The sequence below is a fragment of the Odocoileus virginianus genome, chromosome 4, assembly GCF_023699985.2.
Source record: "Odocoileus virginianus isolate 20LAN1187 ecotype Illinois chromosome 4, Ovbor_1.2, whole genome shotgun sequence".
In the NCBI taxonomy this organism is placed as follows: domain Eukaryota; kingdom Metazoa; phylum Chordata; class Mammalia; order Artiodactyla; family Cervidae; genus Odocoileus; species Odocoileus virginianus.
The window spans coordinates 87,970,360-87,991,043 of record NC_069677.1 but is presented as its reverse complement, the minus strand read 5'-3'; the positions used below and the strand labels follow the sequence as shown (position 1 = coordinate 87,991,043).

General features: G+C 47.5%; 1 protein-coding gene across 6 annotated transcripts in view; it reads left to right on the top strand.

Moving 5' to 3' along the window:
* The window catches only part of ERG (ETS transcription factor ERG), a 317,498-nt gene extending 297,145 nt beyond the window's left edge, over positions 1-20,353 (top strand). For all 6 annotated transcript variants that reach the window (XM_070466989.1, XM_070466985.1, XM_070466988.1 and 3 more), the window contains 4 exons: positions 7,694-7,762; positions 8,420-8,476; positions 9,133-9,180; positions 18,429-20,353. In XM_070466989.1, the coding sequence (XP_070323090.1) occupies positions 7,694-7,762; positions 8,420-8,476; positions 9,133-9,180; positions 18,429-18,949 (695 nt within the window). In that variant the 3' untranslated portion in view covers positions 18,950-20,353. The remainder of the gene's footprint in view (positions 1-7,693; positions 7,763-8,419; positions 8,477-9,132; positions 9,181-18,428) is intronic.
* Positions 20,354-20,684: the final 331 nt, after the last annotated feature.

Below are 20,684 nucleotides of genomic sequence, written 5' to 3'. Positions count from 1 at the left end.
AAGCTTGTGGTTGCTGTTTCTCCCCATCAAAAAAGATGGGGGACCAGAGAGCTGACTAGCACAGGGGAAGATGCCTCTCCGGGTGAGGACCGCTCTGGTACTGCGATGGAGCCGGCGATTTTCTGTCCTCTGACCTCGTAAAGTTTTCTCTCCTGTCCCTCCTGAAAAGCACAGTGGAAAAGTTCAGCCAATGTGCTTAGTTATCTCTGACGCAGGCCACGTAATCGTGGACAAGACTCAGGGTCTGCAGTGATCTAGACTGGCTCCAAAGGAACCCACTGCCTGTACTGGAAAAGGAACATCAACGCGCACATGTCATGCTAGGTCTAGACGTGCCTGAGCTTACTGCCAGTAAACGCACCTTTAGGGGGACGCGGGACGTATAGGAAAATCATACTGATTTTGTAAGTGTTTTACTCACAGAAGCAGAAGCTGCCTGTAAACCTTTGGCCAGGGGTTGCTCATTTGTTTGTCTGAAGAGATTTCGTGGATGTGTCTGAGTCTCAAAAGCTGGGAATTGTGAGCTGGTGTTGGGGTCATGGGGCCATGTGAGTTGGTTTAGTGTGATGGTCAGGACTACATGTTGCTTGACAGACAGAACAGTAGGTCTTTTGACTTCCCTGGGGGTCTGGTGGTCAGACTCTGCGCTTCCAGTGCAGGGGGCAAAGGTCTAATCCCTGACTGGGGAGCTAAGACCCCATGTGCTATTTGACTCAAAAAGAAAAAAACAGTGGGTCCTAGAGCTTCTTTTTACCCTGTTTGAGGATGTGTGGATTTGGAAGAGGTCCTTTTCTTAATATTATAAAGTTTTATTCATATTTTTATATCCTCTTTTTAGATTTGTTTTTAATTGGAGGATAATTGCTTTGCACTAATGTGTTGGTTTCTGCCATGCGTCAGCATGAATCAGCCATGGGTATACATGTGTCCCCTCCCTCCTGAAGCTCCCTCCGACCTCCCACCCCATCCCACCCCTCTAGGTTGTCACAGAGCCCCAGGTTCTGACTCCCTGCATCATGAGCGAATCCCCACTGGCTGTCTGGGTTGCGCGTGGTGATGCGTCTGTTTCAGCGCTGCCGTCTCAGTCCGTCCCACCCTCTGCTTCCCTCGTCCGTGTGCACATGTCTCTTCTCCGTGTCTGAACCTCCACTGCTGCCCTGCCCGTAGATTCATCAGCACCCTCTGGAGCGTCCAGGTGTCAGAGAGGAGAGTGGCTGGGAGGACCCCAGCGGGGACACCCCAGGGAGACAAGGGTCGCCAGCGCTCGTTCACCTGGCAAAACCCTGATCATGCACTTTCCTTCCGTCTGTCATCCAAGCGTGACTTGGAAGAGACTCAGTTTTCCCCAAAATACCTGTTTTGAGGATTGCCACTGTGATTCTGAAAGGTGTCTGAGATAGCTACGAAGAATTTAAATCAGAGCGAACACGCCAGAGAGCTGTTTGCTGTCAGCCAGACTGAGAGATTTGGACTTGGGGAGAGTCGACTTGTTTGTACACTTGGGGTGGGCCCGTGATCAGCCTTGCAGGGACGGCCTGGTAGTGGTGCAGTTGGAGAAGTTTGCGATGGCTTGAGAGGGGGCGGGGAGGGACAGATGGGTGGTGCAGGGGTCTTTGGGAGAGGGGGGGGTCCCTGGGAATCTGACCGTGTGCCTGTGGTCACTGGGTTTCTTTCAGAAGAGGTGGTTGCTGACTGTTTCTGGAGAGAGGCCTTGGGTGCAAAGGCCCAAGTTCCCGTTCCCCCGCACCCTTGGTCTGTAGTGTCTGTTCACGTCTCTGATCTCACACCCACGGAGACAGAGGACTCCTTCCTCCCATCCATCTGTCCTGCCGAGCCCAGCGTCCTGGTGCTCCCTCCAGCTCCTTCATTTCCTTCCTTCTGTAGCACCCAGCCCTGGGCTGCCTGCCCCCTCCTCCCTTTCTTCTTGCCAAGGTCCGTGGAGCCTGTATTCTGGAATTCCCTTGCAGCCTGCCCTGTCCAGAGGCTGCATCCTTTCTGTTTCCCCCACAGTCAGCCGGGACCGCCCGGGGACCTTACAAGATAGGGCACCATGGGCAACATAGTCCTTGTTCATGCCGCAGCCCCTGCCTTCCCGTGCTCGTTCCTATTTATTTTTCCCAAACTGTCCTGACTCGGAATGCACCCTGTTTTCATGATCCCTCTGTTGAACCAGCATTTAGATGAGTCTGTCCACTCCTCTTAGAAAATGCTAGCACATGGGCAGATCCGTTTACATTCTTTTTTTATGATCGCATTTCATGGTATCACATGTGTTTCTCTGGGAGTCAGTTATTATTACCAGAAGTCCTTTTCCCATCCTCCCCAGAGGCACCCTCCTCTTTTTTTTGCTGCATTCGTGCCTTTGGGGGACGATGGCCCCTTGAGGCGTCAAGGGGCACAGAGGCAAGTCTGACTCGGGGAAACTTGCAGGCTGGTGTTTGACCTCGTGATGTAAGCCCTGCCTGATGTCTTGGGAGCGGCGTAGTGTGAAAGCGCTGGTGTGAGCCCAGGACGATCTGTGACCCCACGCGCTCCTCCTCCATCACCATGGCAACCCATGCACCATGAGCCACATCTAGGATGTTGTTGAAGGAGGCTCGAGTCTGGGGTCTGCAGGTGCAGCCTTGACTTCGGCTCTCCAGCGGGTGCTCCTCAAGAGCTCTGTGGGATCACCAGTGATCGCTCCTTCAGGGTGTGCAGCGCAGAGCCAGTCAGCCTCTCCAGTCACAGCAAGACCGCATAGCTAGTGCCCCGTCTCCTCACTTAAGCCTCCATCACAGCACGTGGCTGAAAATGCATTCTGGCCTTTGCCCTGGCTCTGCTATAACCACAGAACCCGCAAACCTGGCTGAGAAGGGAAGGTGAAATGCCCCCCACACACCCCCCCGCCCACCAGATCCCCATGCCTTTGACAGAGGAGTTTAGGAGACTGTAGGGAGAGCTGGAGGAGAACGGGAGAGGGTAATTTAATCACGGTAGTTAGGCTTGACTCTAAAAATTCCGTGCATTAAGTAGGTGTTTAGAGATTGGTTTTGGGCCGTAGCTGTTGGCCTTTGTGTCTTTGCTGTTAGCATCCAAGCTCATTGAGAGCTGGCAGAATCCATCCTTTCACATCCAGCACAGCCAGGGACCTCCAGAGTTGCTTTGTACATGTGGCGTGGGTCCTGCAGAGGGAGGGTAAGCCCTCTCACGATCCAAGTTCTGGTCCTTTAAAGTGGCGGGTGGACTTGAAGAGGGCCAGCAGGGCTGTTCGGTGATCCTGATGAAAAGAGAGTATAAAACTTGGTGAACCTGATCTTGCATTCTTGAACCTGATCTTGTCCTTCTGGACAGCAAGGACGCTGTCTTACATCACTGATGTCTGGAGGAGGGAGCAGTGCGGGGGAGGAGTCTCGTTCAGAATCAGGAATGGATCTTGTTGCTGTTTAGTCGCTAAGTCATGTCTGACTCTTCAAAACTCCATGGACTGCTGCACGCCAGGCTCCTCCGTCCTCCACTATCTCCTGGAGTTTGCTCAGATACATGTGCATTGAGTTGGTGATGCCATCCAACCATCCCATCCTCTGCTGACCACTTCTCTTGCCTTCAGTCTTTCCCAGCAAAAGGGTCTTTTCCAATGATCCAGTTCTTCACATCAGGTGGCTAAAGTGTTGGGGCTTCAGCTTCACTTTCATCATCAGTCCTTGCAATGAGTGTTCAGGGTCGATTTCCTTTAGCCTTGACTGGTTGGATCTCCTTGCAGTCCAAGGGACTCTCAAGAGTCTGCTCCAGCACCATAGTTATCTTAACTCCCAGGACATAAGCAGAGGTGCTGGGGTGAGGGAGCCAGCACCAGTCACAATCCTTCTTTGTAGTTTCATGGGTTTTGGTCTAAATCATGGCAGAGAGCATACTTCTTTGGTACCTTCAGCTGCCTCTGGAATGGTTCTTATAAAACTCAGTTTTGAAACAGTCTGTTAAAGAAATAAAAAAAGCAGAACCCATGCCAGAAAGCAGCCTTCCCTGGCACAGACCTTCTGCCAAGTTTATGAGTTAATGGCCTTGAAGATCAAAATGGAAGAGAAATGAAGGGTGGGTTGAAATGACCACCAAGAAGTGACATGTAAACTGTGTTCTTATTCAAAGTCTTATGATCTACTCATCCATCAGGGGCCAATAGCAAATGTACACGGTGTCATAATTTTTCGAGCAGCCAAGGAGCAGAACTGCTCAAAACTGGCTCTGCTTCGAGGTGGTGTAGCTGCTGGCAAGGTCACTGAAATGGTCGTCTCTCAGCGAGGCCTGGGTCAACATTTCCCAATGTCACATCCCACAGGAGGGGCTCGGGGTCCCCACGGCACATGATCAGTAGCTGATAAGACAGCCCTGGGGCAGAATTTCATGAACAAAAACAAAACTCCACTTATCTTCCATGGCAGTATGCTCATGAGCACATTAATCATCGTTCATGTAAACATCTCAAGTTCTTGGCTAAGAATCAGGCCTGGCGTTGTTTAGGTCCTGACAGATTTCCGAGGCAGGATGGGACACGGTTGTGCACTCTACGAAGGACGTCATGAAGAAAGAGTTTCAAAATATTTTTCTATTAGTAGCTTGGTGCTTAATTTCTTCCAGGTACCTTTCACGGGCAGTCTTCTTATGTTTAAGGTAGTAGCAGACTCACCGACTGACACTGGCTATGAATTCCATTCGTGTTCTCATATTTCAGGCAAAAGCATTCCATCTAGAACCCTGTCCCCTCATTTGTTGGCATTCACAGACTCAGCGTTTCTGAAATAATTATCTGTAGGAACACAGATTTGTAGAAAAGAAAAATGGAAATTGTCTAGAACAAGCTTTCTCAAACTTCAGTGTACAGCCAAGTCAAGTGAGATCTTGTTTTGAAATGGAAATATAGTTGATTTACAATGTCATATTTTCTGGTGTACAGAAAAGCGATTCAGTTATATATATATGTGTGTGTGTGTGTGTGTGTGTGTGTATACGTATATATACCTGCACATACATTCTTTTTCTGATTCTTTTCTCCTATAGGTTTTTACGAAATATTGAGTATAGTTCCCTGTGCTATACAGTAGGTCCTTGTTGATTCTGTTTTATTTTTAGTAGTGTGTATATGTTAATCTGATTTATCCCTCCCCCACCTTAGGAAACCATAAGCTTGTTTTCTATGTCTGTGGGTCTATTTCTACTTTGTATATAAGCTCCTTTGTATCATTTTTTTTTAAGATTCCACATGTAAGTGATATCATATATGTGTCTTTCTCTCTCTGCTGCTAAGTCACTTCAACCGTGTCCGACTCTGTGCGACCCCGTAGACGGCAGCCCACCCGGCTCCCCTGTCACTGGGATTCTCTGTCTGGCTTACTTCAATAGAGTGATAATCTCTAGGCCCATCTATGTTACTGCAAATGGCATAATTTAATTCTTTTTTAATGGCTGAGTAATATTCCATTGTGTGGTTTCCCTGGTGGTTCAGTGGTACAGAACCCACCTGCTAGTGCAGGAGACGCAGGTTTGATGCCTGGGTCAGAAAGATTCCCCTGGAGAAGAAAAATGGAAACCCACTCCAGTATTCTTGCCTGGGAAATCCCATGGACAGAGGAGCCTGGCAGGCTATGGTCCACAGAGTCACAAAAGAGTCAGACACAACTCAGCAGCTAAACGACACCAATATTCCATTGCATGTGTCCCGCATCTTCTTTATCCGTTGGTAGTCAGTGGGCATTCAGGTTGCTCCCGTGTCTTGGCTATTGTGAGTAGTGCTGCTATGAACAGGGGTGCATGTGTCTTTTCTAATTATGGTTCTCTCCCGACATATCCCCAGGAGTGGGATTGCAGGGTCATATGGTAGCTCTATTTTTTTTTTTTTTTCAACACGAATCTGGTAAAATGCAGATTCTAATTCAGTAGACCTAGAGTGAGATTCTGCATTTATAACAAGCTCCCAGATGTTACCAGTATTGCTGGTCCGTGGAGAAACGAGGACCTGGAGCATATTTCTGGATTGTCTTGCTTTTTCACTCTGTAGATGAAAACCCTGTCCTCGGTGTGACTGTCTGCTCCTGTAGTGGGCTGACATACTCTTACAATTGCCCTCCTAGATGTTTCTTTCTGAGACAGTTCTCAAATTGAAACTCTGGCTAGCCATTTTCTAGCCAAAAGGCAGCTAGATGAGAATCCGTGTGCAAATACCCCCAGCGACCTAAGTTGAAATTTAGTGGTAAATTGATAGCAGCTGCAGATTTAACTCCCCTGCGTAATCCCAACATCAGGAAAATGAGACTCTGAGGGACTGGTGGGAAACGCTTCCAGTCCCAACATGCAAAAGTGCCCGTGGAGAGGGAGTGGTAGGCAGCAGCAGAGAAAGTGATCAAACTCAACCGAAGCTCTGGAGGGTAGGATTTCATAGACCACACCAGGCGAGATGGTCCTAGCCAAACAGACCAAATAAATTAGGGCAATTCTGTGTTGGATTTCACGTTTCATTTCGTTGCTTGTCTCTCTGGGATAGGAAAATGGAAAGAGACATGTCTTTTGCAACGTAAGTCAAGCTTTTTGAAGACAGACCCACCAAATGGCCAATTTTAAACCAAGTTTAAAACCTCTCCACGTGAGAGTGTATAGCCATCTCCAGGTGTCTGGCAGCAGGAAGCCTGCTGCAGGACCTGGGTATGGCTTTCAGCTGGCCCAGTGACACACGGCATTGAACCTACCGATCCAAGAAGACGTAGGTGTGAAATGGCTCTGTCATAAGACCGCGTGTACCAATAGCTTTACGTAGGCACAGTCAGTAAGAGCATGCATAATAACATTTCTGGAATATATTTTAAAGGAAACTTGAAACAACTTAGAGTCATAATCATAATAGAACTTGCACTGAGGGTGCCGAAATATAATTATTCAGTTTGCATATGCGAAGTGTGATGAAGGTTTATGGGACAAGTGACAATACATTATAAATACAAAAAAAAAATCATTGGCATATACTTCAGCTCTATGATCACTGCTGATATGTTGTGGAGGCAATACTATTTCAGTCTTACCGATGACTTCATGAGATTCCTTTTAGGGAAATCCTAAATTCATTTGGAGCAGGAGAAAAAGTAGATATTTGCACAGAAGAAGAGCTAGTCCCTTAAGACTGATTTAATAAAAGTGGATGAGGGGGAATGAGGGGTGGCTGAGAGAGGCAGGTGGCAAATAAAGAAGGCAGTCCTCTTTTCCAAGAAGAGGAAGGAACACAAATGCCATTTGGTGGATTTAGGGTCAGGCCTTGAGCAGGATCAATTCATTCATCAATACCGCAGGCTGTGTTTCAGACGGGTCATGCACATAATAAAGGGGTAATGGACTTCAGTCAGCTCAAGCTGGAAGCAAAACAAATAGATTGTAAGAAACTTGATATGGCCTTGAGCTATGATTGCAATAAATAATTTCAGGAGAGTCCACCAGCAAAGAGTCTGTCCATGGGAGTTTTCAGATTAATGGGTGAAAATGGGTTAGATCAATAAAAGATACAAAGTTATCTTTTGTAAATAAAACATAAATCTCATGAAACCCAGGTTGAATGTTTCTTTGGATCACTGGGTTTTCTCACTTATTCTAATAAACACAAACTTTAAAAAGCATACAAAATAGCTATTATCAAGCTACATCATTGATCTTTTAGTCATTTTATTTGTCTTTACAGATTTACCTTACGAACCACCCAGGAGATCCGCCTGGACCAGCCACGGCCACCCCACCCCCCAGTCAAAAGGTACGGTGTTGGTTTCCGCTGCCTTGAACCCTCCCATCACCAAGCACTGGGTGATGGAGTAAATGATTATCTCTTTAGCCAGTTTGCGCTTTTTCAACATACAACGTGTGTGTCCCTTTGGCCCCAAAGTGCAACTGATCTTTAAATGCAATGATTCATTCTCTTTGGGGGTTAGACATATTTCTCTAACAGAAAAAAGTGAACAATGTGATATATTTCCACATGGACAAATACATGTTTCATGGGATGCTTTGAGTACGGATTAAACGCCAGGTCATTTCCCAATCTTGGCCATGTTTAAAGTATTCCTTGCTTTATTTTACTTTCCTAGTAATTTCCCTTTATCTATTTATTTTAGAGGGCAATTCATTTTAATTTGTTTTGTAAACCATCTCAAATTTTCTTTTCAGTTTTGGAAAAAATGGGGTACAAATAACATTTTAAAATAAGCTAGAAGGCCTTTGTTTTGCTACTGTGTTTGCATTTGATTTTGTTAAAAAGGAAAAATTTTCCTTACCCTAAGATGCTTCTTATCATAAGAGTAGGACTCTTGTGTTCATAACTGAGATAACTGGTGGAATGATGAACAGCAGCACCAGAATCCAGTAGTCAAGCACAAGTTATGGCTAATCGTCTCTTTCATTTTTGGATTTTCAGCTGCTCAGCCATCTCCTTCCACAGTGCCCAAAACTGAAGACCAGCGTCCCCAGCTAGGTATGTTTCAGGGAACCTCTTGATGGTCATAAAAGAAGAAATGGGCCTAGCAGCATCTTTCTAAGATGTGTCACTTTCTAAATGAAATTAATATTCCTTTGTCTTCTTTAGGACTGTTCCATATGTAAAATGGGCATCAAATTCCTAGTCTACTCAATTGGAAATGATTGCGTTTTTGCTAAACCATTTACAAAAATCTATGCAATAAATATGGAAAATCCATTCTATATGCACCCAGCTTCTTTGTTTCCTGGGAACTATTTGACTTTACCTTCCAGGCCACATACAACAACATCAGCCCAGGAATGCAATGGAAGGTTGCTTCTGCCAGCGAGCTGAGCAACGCAGCCAATATTGTCCTGGGGCCGGTGAGGGACTGAGGACATTTGCCCTGTTTATGTTCTGGGATGGAGAGAGCCCTGGACTGGATGTCAGGAGCCCCAAGCCAAATCTGAGCTCAACCACCAGCTTGAGATCTTTACCTCCAAGCTTGTCTCAGATCCACGTGACATCTTCTCTAACACAGGAAGTGGTGCTGGGGGACTTTGGTGTGGGAGGCATTTTCAGCTCTGAAATCTGGAAGCACTAGCAGGTCAGCATCATTCTTGCAGTTACATCCCACCTGCTCAAAACCGTGTCTTTTATTTTTGCTGCAGATCCTTACCAGATTCTTGGACCTACAAGTAGCCGCCTTGCAAATCCAGGTGAGACACTGCTGATGGTTTTGCTCTTACAAAATTATCTTTTGGGCAGGAGCTATTTTGAACATTGAACCTGTATAGGCAAAGAAATCCCTTCCACTGAACAAATTTAAGTTGTAGGTTTCACTGGATTACTTACCTAAATGGAAAATAAAATGTTTGGGTTATGAACTTGACATTTAGCTTCAGCGAAGAGCATCCTTACCGAATCCAAGCTGTTTCAGCTTCCTAGGGCTGCTCTGCCAAAGTACTACAGGCTGGAGGCTTAGACATCAGACATTTATTGTCTCCTGGCCCTAGAGGCATGCATGTGTGCTAAGTCCCTTTAGTTGTGTCTGACTCTCTGCGACCCACCAGGCTCCTCTGTCCATGGGGATCCTCCAGGCAAGAATACTGGGGTGGGTTGCCATGCCCTCCTCCAGGGGATCTTCTCAACCCAGGGATCAAACCCCAGTCTTGTATGTCTCCTGTATCTGCAGGCAGGTTCTTTACCACTAGCACCACTTGGGAAGTACTAGAGGCCTGAAGTCCAAAATCAAGTTGTCAGGGTTCTTTCCCTCTTCGGACCATGGAGAAGAATCTAAGACCTCTCCTTGGCTTGCAGATGGCCATCTTTGCCTGCATCTCTTTACTTCTGTATGTTATCTCTGTGCCCAAACTCCCATTTCTACCAGGACCCCAGTCAAACTGGATTAGAGCCCGTGCAAATGACATTACTTTAACTTGATTACCCCTCTAAAGATCCTTTTCCCAATGATGTCACATTCCAAGGTACTGGGCCAACCCAACGTATGAACTGGGGGTGGTGGGAGGACCACACTTCAGCCCATCACACAGCAGATAAAATAATATCTTAAAAAAAAAAAAGAACCTAATGACAACCATAAGACTTCAGACTGAGGCTCGTCATCAATGAATGGCCCGTGTCTGAACTCAGATGCCAGAGGAAAGCGCAGCTTCTTAATTGGCCATTTGTAGCCTGTCCCTTGCCGAGGATTGTCACCTGTCACTATGCCTCGGTGCCAACCAGATTGTGTGATTTGTTTGTGTTCGGGTCAGAACCAGCTGTGCTGGCATCCACTTCAGAAATGCACAGCGTCTGCTGCATATTCTCAACAGCAACTTCAGATGCCAAGATGTCACAGACATGTGGCAAATCCCAGCTGGAATATGTATTTCCTAAACATTGAGGCCAAAATGGGGTTAGAAACGGGAAAATGTAGATTCTGTGTAAATCCCCACAGGGAATCTATACTTTGTAAAATGTAAAATATCATCATTATTAGGAGTTCTGCATCTTTGATGCTGAAGTTTAACTAGTAACTAGTGCAATAAATGTTTTTTATAAACAGCAGAGAATTGAAAAGGTCAGTTTTGTTTATTGCATTAAATCCAGGCATAGACCAGGTGCTCAAAAATTATTATAAATGAATGCAAGGAGTAACAAGATACTCTCCTTGACTCTCAAGGAGCTCCCACGGACACAGATTTCCTCAGCATCCACCTGGTGACCACGTCTCCTGGGTCCATTCTTATGCCTGCGCTCAGCTTCCCATTTGCAAATACCTCCACTGCTGTTCAGTCGCTCAGTCTTGTCTGACTCTGCAGCCCCATGGACTGTAGCACACGAGGCTTCCTTATTCTTCACTGACACCTGGAGCTTGCTCAAACTCGTGTCCATTGAGTCAGTGATGCCGTCCAACCAACTCATCCTCTGTCGTCCCCTTCTCCTCCCACCTTCAATCTTTCCCAGCATCAGGGTCTTTTCCAATGAGTCACTTCTTCTCATCGGGTGGCCAGAGTATTGGAGCTTCAGCTTTAGCTTCAGTCCTTCCAATGAATATTCAGGGTTGATCTCCTTTAGGATGGACTGGTCTGATCTTGCAGTCCAAGGGACTCTCAACAGTCTTTTCTAGCACAATTCGAAAGCATCAGTTCTTCGGCGCTCAGCCTTCTTTATGGTCCAACTCTCACATCCATACGACCACTGGAAAAACCATAGCTTTGACTACACGGACCTTTGTCAGCAAAATGATGCCCCTGCTTTTTAATACGCTGTCTAGGTTTATCATAGCTTTTCTTCCAAGGAGCAAACATCTTTTAATTTCATGGCTGCAGTCACCGTCTGCAGTGATTTTGGAGCCCAAGAAAAGAAAGTCCGTCACTGTTTCCATTGTTTCCCCATCTATTTGCCATGAAGTGATGGGACTGGATGCCATGATCGTAGCTTTTTGAGTGTTGCGTTTTAAGCCAGCTTTTCCACTCTCCTCTCCCACCTTCCTCCATTACCAGTCCCATAAAAACTATTCCTGTGTTTTGACATGATGATTATCAGTCAGGCTTCAGGAAGACTGATCTGGCAGGAGCGTTCAGGAGAGATTAGAGAGGGGGAAAGGGCGGAAGCTGGAAAGCTCTGGGAACGTTCATACAATAATGTGAAATAACAATCCAATAGCTCCCCTCCCCCACCCCCGGCCATATCATGCCTGGGCAAATGCTTGTCTCAGAACACCACGATCTTCCTCCTGCAGAAGGGGAGTCGGAGGTCCCGATGAATGAGCTAACTTCTGGGTCACGCAGCCCACCAGAAGAGAGGCCAGATTTGAGCTCTGACTCTCTGCCTCCAAAATCTGCTTTAATATTTTCCGGCCCCACCACCGCCACTGAGCAAGTGTGGGAAGAGGGAGCTCTTGGAGAGTGAGGACCCAGAGAACAGAAAGGAAGGATTGCCATTCAGACAGCTGCTTCAGTGCTTGGGATGGGGCTACGGTCAAGGATGGAGAGCAGGAACCTGTCCAGCAGCACCAAACCAAACCAGACCGGCCCTTTCACCCACCCAGCTGGGTTAAGTGAAATATATACAGTTCTGTGCCCATGTCGTCACAGATAAAGGTGTGGCTTGGTTGGTTACTTGGGGCCCAAGAGAGCTGTGTGCCCTTAGCAGAGGGTTTACTACCTGGGGATGCCCACAGTGGATAGAGGAACTTGGGGGCAGAGCAAGGACCACTCACTGGCCTGGGGAAATGGAAGATGTCTTGGTACCCAATAGCAGCACTGGTATCGTGAGCCAAGGCTGCACTTTATTCCACTAAGACCGTGTCCGCTGGGTCTGGGAAAGTGGCCGCATCCAGGTTTTTTTTTAATGTGGTCCATTGTAAAGTCTTTTTTGAATGTGTTACAATATTGCTTCTGTTTTATGTTTTGGCTTTTTTTTTTTTTTTTTTTTGCCTTGAAGCATGTAGAGTCTTAGCTCCCTGACCAGACCAGGGATTGAACCTGCAGTCTCCCTGCATTAGAAGGTGAAATCTTAACCACGGGACTGCTAGGGAAATCCCAACATCCAACTTCTGACCTGAAGATAAAGATTTCTCTTACTTGGTTTATAATGAAGTGAGCTTCCCTGGTGGCTCAGATGATAAGGAAACAGCCTGCAATGCAGGTGACTTGCAGGAAACCCAGGTTTGATCCCTGGGCGGGGAAGATCCCATGGAGAAGGGAATGGCAACCCAGTGCAGTGTCCTTGCCCGGGAAATCCCATGCGCAGAGGAGCCTGGTGGGCTACAGTCCATGGGGTCGCACAGACTCGGACACGACTGAGCGACCAACACTTTCACTTTCTCCATCCCTCCTTAGGCTGTGTATTCAGTTACATTCATGGGGCCTCCCCCTCCTAAGACGAGAATGTCTTTTATCCTGCTGCTAATGAGAATGCCTCTTCCTGTTTGGTTCTGGTTGCCCGGTCTCTGATAAATAAATCCTTTACCACTTGAAACTGCTGCCTTTGCTCTCCACACGATGCAAACTTTAAAAACTAATGTAAATGAAAAGATGACCTCACGTGATGCCCAAAATGATAACAGCATTTCCGCATCTCCCTCCCAAATATGCTTTTGGTGTGCAGTGGGGACCATATTTCTCCTGCTGAGACGAGTGTGTCCTTGCATTATGAAGTTCTGGATCAGACGCTATTGACATCGCCCCCTTTATATCCCATCAGAGTGGCTAAGTGTTTATCCTGGCTCCTGTGATGAACAGAAATTGCCTCTCCGGGAAAGTGCTATCTTGGGAACAGATCACTGCCTCCCTTGGGGCTCACTGGGGAGGCTTTAATGGTGAGCGTGAAAGTGGAACCTGCTCCAGGCAGGGCCAGAGACTAGTGTTAGGGATGCTTTGGCATTGGACAGAAGGTGGGAGTGTCCAGTCTTCTACTGAGACTTCCCAACCGCAGATCCAGGGAGGGGAGGAAGGACCTGCAGGGCCTGCAGAGGCGTGTGTAGAACCCAGGCCTGGAAGCGGGCCTGGAGTCCAGGTTCCAGCCCTTGCTGACCTCCGGCAAGATCAGCCACTCTGCCTCTTGGGCTCCGATTCCCCATCCCTGCCAGGGCTGTCACGTAGTCCTGGGGAGCGAGGGGTTAAATAAACACATGGACCGTCTTCAGAATGATGCCTGGTACTAGATAGCTTCCAGTGACACTGGCCAGCCCTGAGAACACCACCATTCCCAGCTTCTGTCCCGCCAGCCTGCGATTTCTGGGGAGGAAGGAGGGTGGCTGGTTTCCTTTGGCGTCTCCTGTTTGGAGGCAAGGGAATTACCTTTCGTTAAACCCTGGTTTCCGCTCAGACAGATCATGGTCCGAGCACTCATGCACTGAATTTGTCTTCATGGAGATCCTGCAAGGTGGTGTGTTAATACCACCATGTTGATAGTGTTACATCACCCCATTCTGCAGACAGGGACACTGAGGCGTAGACGGCCGGGCGAGCCGCCCCAAGTCCCGTTAAGAGGCAGAGCCAAGATTCAGCTGAGACGGTGCCGACTCCAAAGGGGTGTTTCCAGCCCCTATGCTTCCCTGTCCCCCCCCACCCCCCACTAGTTCTGTCTGAGCCACCCTGAGCCCTGGCGGAGCCTTCCATCTGGGACACACGCCGGCTGCCTTGATCTGGACGTGGTGGCGGGGGGTCCAGGCTGTGCGCTTGAGTTTTTCTGCAGCATCTCTAGCTACTGCAGAAAGTCCAGCCACCAGCCCCCACAGTGCCCGCTGGGCCCACTCTGCTTTACTTAGGGCTCTCTCCCTCCGTCAGCTGGGGGCCGAGGGTCCTCCTTGGGACGCCCCCTCCTGCCTGCCCCACGGCTGCTGAGTCACTCCCAGATGTGCTTTTCTCTGTGGTTTATAAACCGTTTCGCCGTTCTGCCCTTTTTTGTTGCCTGGTTTGTATCTCTGTGCTACGGCGTTTCTCTTTTCTTTCTTTTTAATTCATTGTTTTATTGAAGGATGGCTGCTTTGCAGAATTTAGTTGCTTTCTGCCAAACCTCAACATGAGTCAGCCAGAGGTATACATATATCTGCTACCTTGTGAACCTCTCTCTTCTTTTCTTTGAATCGGAGATGACGGTCCTCCCCAGAATTAAAGGCTTACCTTTTGTCTTCTTTGAAGCCATGCCCCAGGCCCCTTCATCCCATGGGGCCTTCCTGTAGGTGGGCAGCCAGCAGGCTTGGATTCCCCCATCCCCAATCTTGCCTTTTTAGTTAATTACCCTGGACAAAGCTAGGACAAAAGTAGCTACTCTTTACTGATGTTTCAAAGAGGTTATCAGGATAGAGGAGAAAAGAGATGTAAAGAGTTTGTTTTTTTTTCCAAAGAAGGTGATTCTTGAGGCGCAGGTGATGAGGCTGTTGGATGGACAATAGGTCTTAAACGGGCTTCTGTTTTTACTTGTTGGTTTGGCCGGTGAGACGCCCACTCTTAGACTATCTAAATCTTAGGTATTCGTGTTTTGGAATCTCTATTCTATCTTCTAATACACACCTTTAATGCACAGTGTTACTGTTTTGACAGTAAAAGAAGGATTTAATAAATGGCTTTTGAAATTCTATAGCCATGAATAACTCAATTAATTTACCACCAACTGTAACTCCTCAGCAAATATTGTGCCTCCTTGAGAATTCAAGCAGAACAAGAAGATCTGCTATAGACTGTGAAGGCAGTGGGTGTTGTTATATCACACTGAACAGTTAATGAGCTTGACATAATGTTGCATTTGATAGCATCTGCTTAAACAATGCGGCTTCCTGCTGGCTCAGTGGTAAAGAATTCACCTACCAATTCAGGAGACGGGGATTCGATCCCTGGTCCACAAAGATCCCTGGAGAAGGAAATGGTGACCCACTCCAGTATTCTTGCCTGGGAAATCTCTTGGATAGAGGAGCCTGGAAGGTTGCAGTCCATGAGGTCACGAAAAGCCGGACATGAGTTAGTGACTAAACAACAACTTAAACATTAATCAGTGTACATTTATGGCTTTTTTTGGTAAGGAAGCAGATGAATTTTGTTTTACAGATGTCTTATTCCCATATACCCTTGAAAGGCTCAGAAGTCCAAGCCCCTGTGTCTTAAAGGCTGATGGTAAAATAGTCAAAGGAGAAATTCCTCATCCATCCTTTGACCTTCCGGTTTCTAATCCTGAACTTAGGTCCCCGACTTACTAGTTCTTTAGAAACAGGAGAGATGAGAAAACACTTTTCTCTGCTGTTTTTCTCTTACACACATTTATAAAAGAAGTGAGTGAGGCACAGATTGCCCAGAGACAATGCCAAGGTTTGAAGAGATGACAAGTATAATTTTGGCTGTTTAGGAAAATCTGTGTATTTTATACAAAATCTATGGGATTGTTGTCTCTGTGGGAGGAGGTTGACAATGAATATCTATTTTCAAACAACTCTGTGTGCTTATATTGAAACATATGTTAGATTGTTTAAATCAAAAATCCATGTTTTTCCCTATTCCCAAGGCATATATGGAATTTTTTTTCAAGTAGTAACCCTTTAGTTACAATATGTATACTAAAACCATATGGTTTTCTCAAACTGCTCTTTGTATTTTTTAAAATGCATATTAATGAAATGTTGGGGGCAGCAAAAATTGATTGAGAACAGTTCGAATATGTGGCCCCCCAAAAGTGAAGACTTTACATTGTGATGAACTACAAGCTGTTAATACATTTCAAATGTGTTGCTAGAGTGAAAAAATGCTAATTTTCCAGAACGTATTCAGAAAAGGCTGACCTTTCTCACGATGCTATCGTATGGATAGATTCACAAACATGTCCACTGCATACAGCCAATGTGGAAACAAAGATTTATGAGCTGGGCTGTTTATATGGGGAGCTTGTGGACAGGATTTAGAGAAAACAAATTTATAATTGATTTTTACATTTCATCAATTCCCTGAAGAATTGGCAGAGTTCCTTTAATCATTTTATCATATCTATTGGTATTTACTCATAGTGTAACAAAAGGTCATCTCCTTGGTAACAAGCCCAAGGCGGTATCTGGGAGTTTGGGAGCAAAGACCTGCCTCTTACCTGTTTTCAAAGCTTCCAAAACCTGCTTAAAGCGTCTTAGCTTCTCCTGGTCACAGTCTGACTGTGGGTATTTGCATGCCTCTCTCTTTAAGGGAGCCATCAATCATCCTAAAGTTTTGTAGCGTAGAAGCTAGAATGATGTGCCTGGATGTTTCTCTGAATTTAATAAAACCTAAAAGCCACATCGCTAGACCCCCATTGGGATCAGGAGAACTGTGTGGACACCCAGTCAAATGAGATCGCATTGACTCAGTTGGAGCCTCATTCTGCTCCCAAGAGGACTTGCAATCACTCATGGTTGCAGTGTTTTCATCTGAAAACTCTGCTTAACCCAACTGGCGTTACAACGCAGCGGCAGCACATGGATTTCCGTTATGATGCATTTGCCTAAATACTGGAAATGGGTGATCTGGTTTGAGACATAGCCAACTTTTTTTTCTAAACTTCCTCATTTTGAGTGGGTTAATTCTGTTCTAGGAAAAGTTTTGACAGAATGGCTTTCTGCGTGCCAGCCCCATGTTATGTTAGAAATAACGGTGTTTACTTCCATTCTTATTTTTTCCATAAACTTTTCGACGTTCATTTCCTAAATCTGACTTTTATTATTCAACTTGACCTAGCCAACATAAATGGTACTAAGTCATTATCGCCAGCCACATAATGGCGCTTTCTGTCTCACAAAAGAGGAAAATTAAGTCTTCCCACCCCCAAAACACAAAGTTGACCTGGCTGCTCTTCTAAGGAAGTCAGAAATGAAGGAAACCGACTTGAACTCTGCCCTGTGGGAATTCTTTGCATTCCCGAAAGGACTTGGATCGGCCTCTAGATCTGTCTGGTCGTCACCAGGGATCATCATCTTAGGCCAGGTTCCTTAGATGCACAGCTTGGGCTGAGCATACTTGGGCAAGCGATTCACGAAGGGTATGTTCTTGAGGGAGAGGATGCCGGAGACGGCAGGGGAGAGATTAAGGAAGCTTGTGGGCTTAGCTGGGCTTCCCAGGTGGTACTAGTGGTGAAGAGCCCACCTGCCAATGGAGGACACATGAGAGATGTGGGTTTGATCCCTGGGTCGGGAAGATCCCCTGGAGGAGGGCATGGCAACCCAGTCCAGTATTCTCGCCTGGAGAATCCCCTGGACAGAGGAACCTGGCGGGCTGCAGTCCATGGGGTCTGCACAGAGAGTCGGACATGACCGAGCCACTGAGTGTGCATGCATGTGACCTTAGCGGGAACCTTGCTTCAGTCTGACCCCATCCATGCTAAGTCCCGGGCATGACCAGCATCACAGAATTGGTCCCTCTTTGAGGGCAGGGGGCTGACCTCTGGATTTCTTTGTCAGTCCATCAGGTCATGGGCTACTTGGTTGGGGGGCAGGCGGGGGTTGAGGCAGCTCCAGTTTGGCCAAGGGCAGTTCTCTGGAGAAAGGGGGTTGGTGCTGGGGGACAAGAGCCGTCAACGCCCCTAGCCCAGAGGGACGGGTGCACAGCCTGCTAAAGGAACTCTGCATGGGGCTTTCCAGGTGGCACTAGTGGTAGAGAATCCCCCTGCTGGTGCAGGAGACACAAGGGATGCTGCTTCGATCCCTGGGTCAGGAAGAACCCCTGGGGAAGGGATAGGCTACCCACTGCAGTATTCTTGGGCTTTCCTGGTGGCTCAGACGGTCTAAAGAATCTGCCTGCAACGTGGGAGACCTAGGTTCAGAACTCTGGGTTGGGAAGACGCCCTGGAGGAGGAGGGCATGGCAACCCCACTCCAGTGTTCTTGCCTGGAAAATCCCACGGACAGAGGGCCCCCGGCGGGTTGCAGTCCACGGGGCCGCAGAGAGTCGGACATGGCTTTGCACACCGGTGTTCTCACGGATGTTCGTTTCCTTCCCCCACCTCCTCAGGGAGCGGGCAGATCCAGCTTTGGCAGTTCCTGCTGGAGCTTCTGTCTGACAGCTCGAATTCCAACTGTATCACCTGGGAGGGCACCAACGGGGAGTTCAAGATGACCGACCCGGACGAGGTGGCGCGGCGCTGGGGGGAGCGGAAGAGCAAGCCCAACATGAACTATGACAAGCTCAGCCGGGCCCTCCGCTACTACTACGACAAGAACATCATGACCAAAGTCCACGGGAAGCGCTACGCCTACAAGTTCGACTTCCACGGGATCGCCCAGGCCCTCCAGCCCCACCCCCCGGAGTCCTCTCTCTATAAGTACCCCTCGGACCTCCCTTACATGGGTTCCTATCACGCCCACCCGCAGAAGATGAACTTTGTGGCCCCCCACCCTCCGGCCCTCCCCGTGACGTCGTCCAGTTTCTTCGCCGCCCCGAACCCGTACTGGAATTCACCCACGGGGGGGATCTACCCCAGCACCAGGCTCCCAGCCAGCCATATGCCTTCGCATCTGGGCACTTACTACTAAAGCCCCCGGGAGAGGCCTTTCCCAGCACCTGTGTAGACACCCATCCATTGCTACAAACTCTTATCCGAGACCACGAATCAGAAGTGCCTCAAGGGAAACGCGAACGCTCGGCTGGGGCAAGGGGGAGAGATCCAGAGACTCTGAGCGGGAGGGACTTACTAAACCATGACTACAGAGATCAAGAGGATGCTACCGGTGTACGCGGACAGGTAATCTGTGGACCAACCTTGTAAAAGACATTGTAAGTAGAAGCGTGACGTCATAAGGACAAAGTGCCAAAGAAAACATTCTGAAGACGTGTATAAACCTTAATAGACTAGTCCTTGGGAATCCTGCTAGTGCATTAAGCAAGGATTAAACTCAAGCAATAGATGCCACACAGTCTGGACCTAACCTGCCATTTCTAACGTCATTGGAAGGAGAACTACCTGTATTTAAAAAGAGAAACATATCAAACACAGAAAAGAGTAGAGGGAGGCTCCAGTGGCCCATCGATAAGACACTGTTAACGGAACTCATCGGCATCTGCTGTCTTGGGTGAAATCAGATTCTTGCCACTGGATGTGAAGAACAACCCGAGGCTTCCAACTCCTTGACGATAAGACAGGAACTCTGAGCCACAGGGTGGGACTGAGCATGTGTGTGGAGAGAGAGCACGTGGGTGTGGGTGGAGGAGGCGGGAGAGGAAGACACGGGAAGGCGGAGGGAAGGACTGGGAAGGGAGCTCCCCGAGCCATGCAGACTGGACTCGGGATGGTGTCGGTTCTGCGGAGAGCTGCGTCGTGGAGGCTTGAGGCTTCGTGCGGCCAGTGTTGTACCAAATCCAGTGTTAGGAGGAAGGACACAGCGTGACGGGGGCAGGGCACGCACAGCAGGAGAACGCAGAAACAAAATCATGCATCTCTTTTTTGTGTTGTTTTGTTTGTTTGTTTATCAAAAGAAAAACCGTAACTGGAATTGTCTGATATTTAAAAAGAAACATTCAGGACCTCATCCTTAGCTGGGGGGCTCTGCTCTCCAGGGGGTCAGGTAAGCGCTAGCCTTCTCAGCTACCCCAGTCTGCAATCGCCTGGGTGTCGACAGGGGCAAGGCAGCCTCCAGTTTTGCTTTTGAGTCGCGAACGCTGTGCGTTTGTCAGAATGAAGTATGCAAGTCAGTGGTTTGTTTTTTTTGTTTTTTTGTTTTTCCTTTTTATATAATAATTATATAACTTATGCATTTATACACTACGAGTTGATCTCGGCCAGCCAAAGATACACGACACAAGAGACAATCAATGATCTAATGTGGCCTTGAACTTTAACTCTGTATGCTTAAAATGTTTACAATATGAAGTTACTAGTTCTTAGAATGCAGAATGTAAGTAATAAAATAAGCTTGGCCTAGCATGGCAAATCAGATTTACACAGGAGTCTGCCTTTGCACTTTTTTTTTTTAAGTGACTCAAGTTGTTTAATAGAAACCTGTGCTGTGTGGAGGTGGGTTTGGTGTTAGAGGTTTTGTTTGTCTGGGAACTCGTGCAAGGGAGTGCCAAGGACTTAGCGCATTTGGCAGCTGAATGGTGTGGGCCTCTCCAGGGCCTTCTTGCCAGCTCACCCCGTCTAGGGCAGGAAGACCAAAGGTTTAGCCTGGGAGCCTCCAGGCTTAGGCCCAGAGTGGAAAGAGGCCTCTCAAGCTGGGGTGGTCATTGATAGATTCCAGATCCCCATCCAGTCACAAATTACCCTTCCTTCCT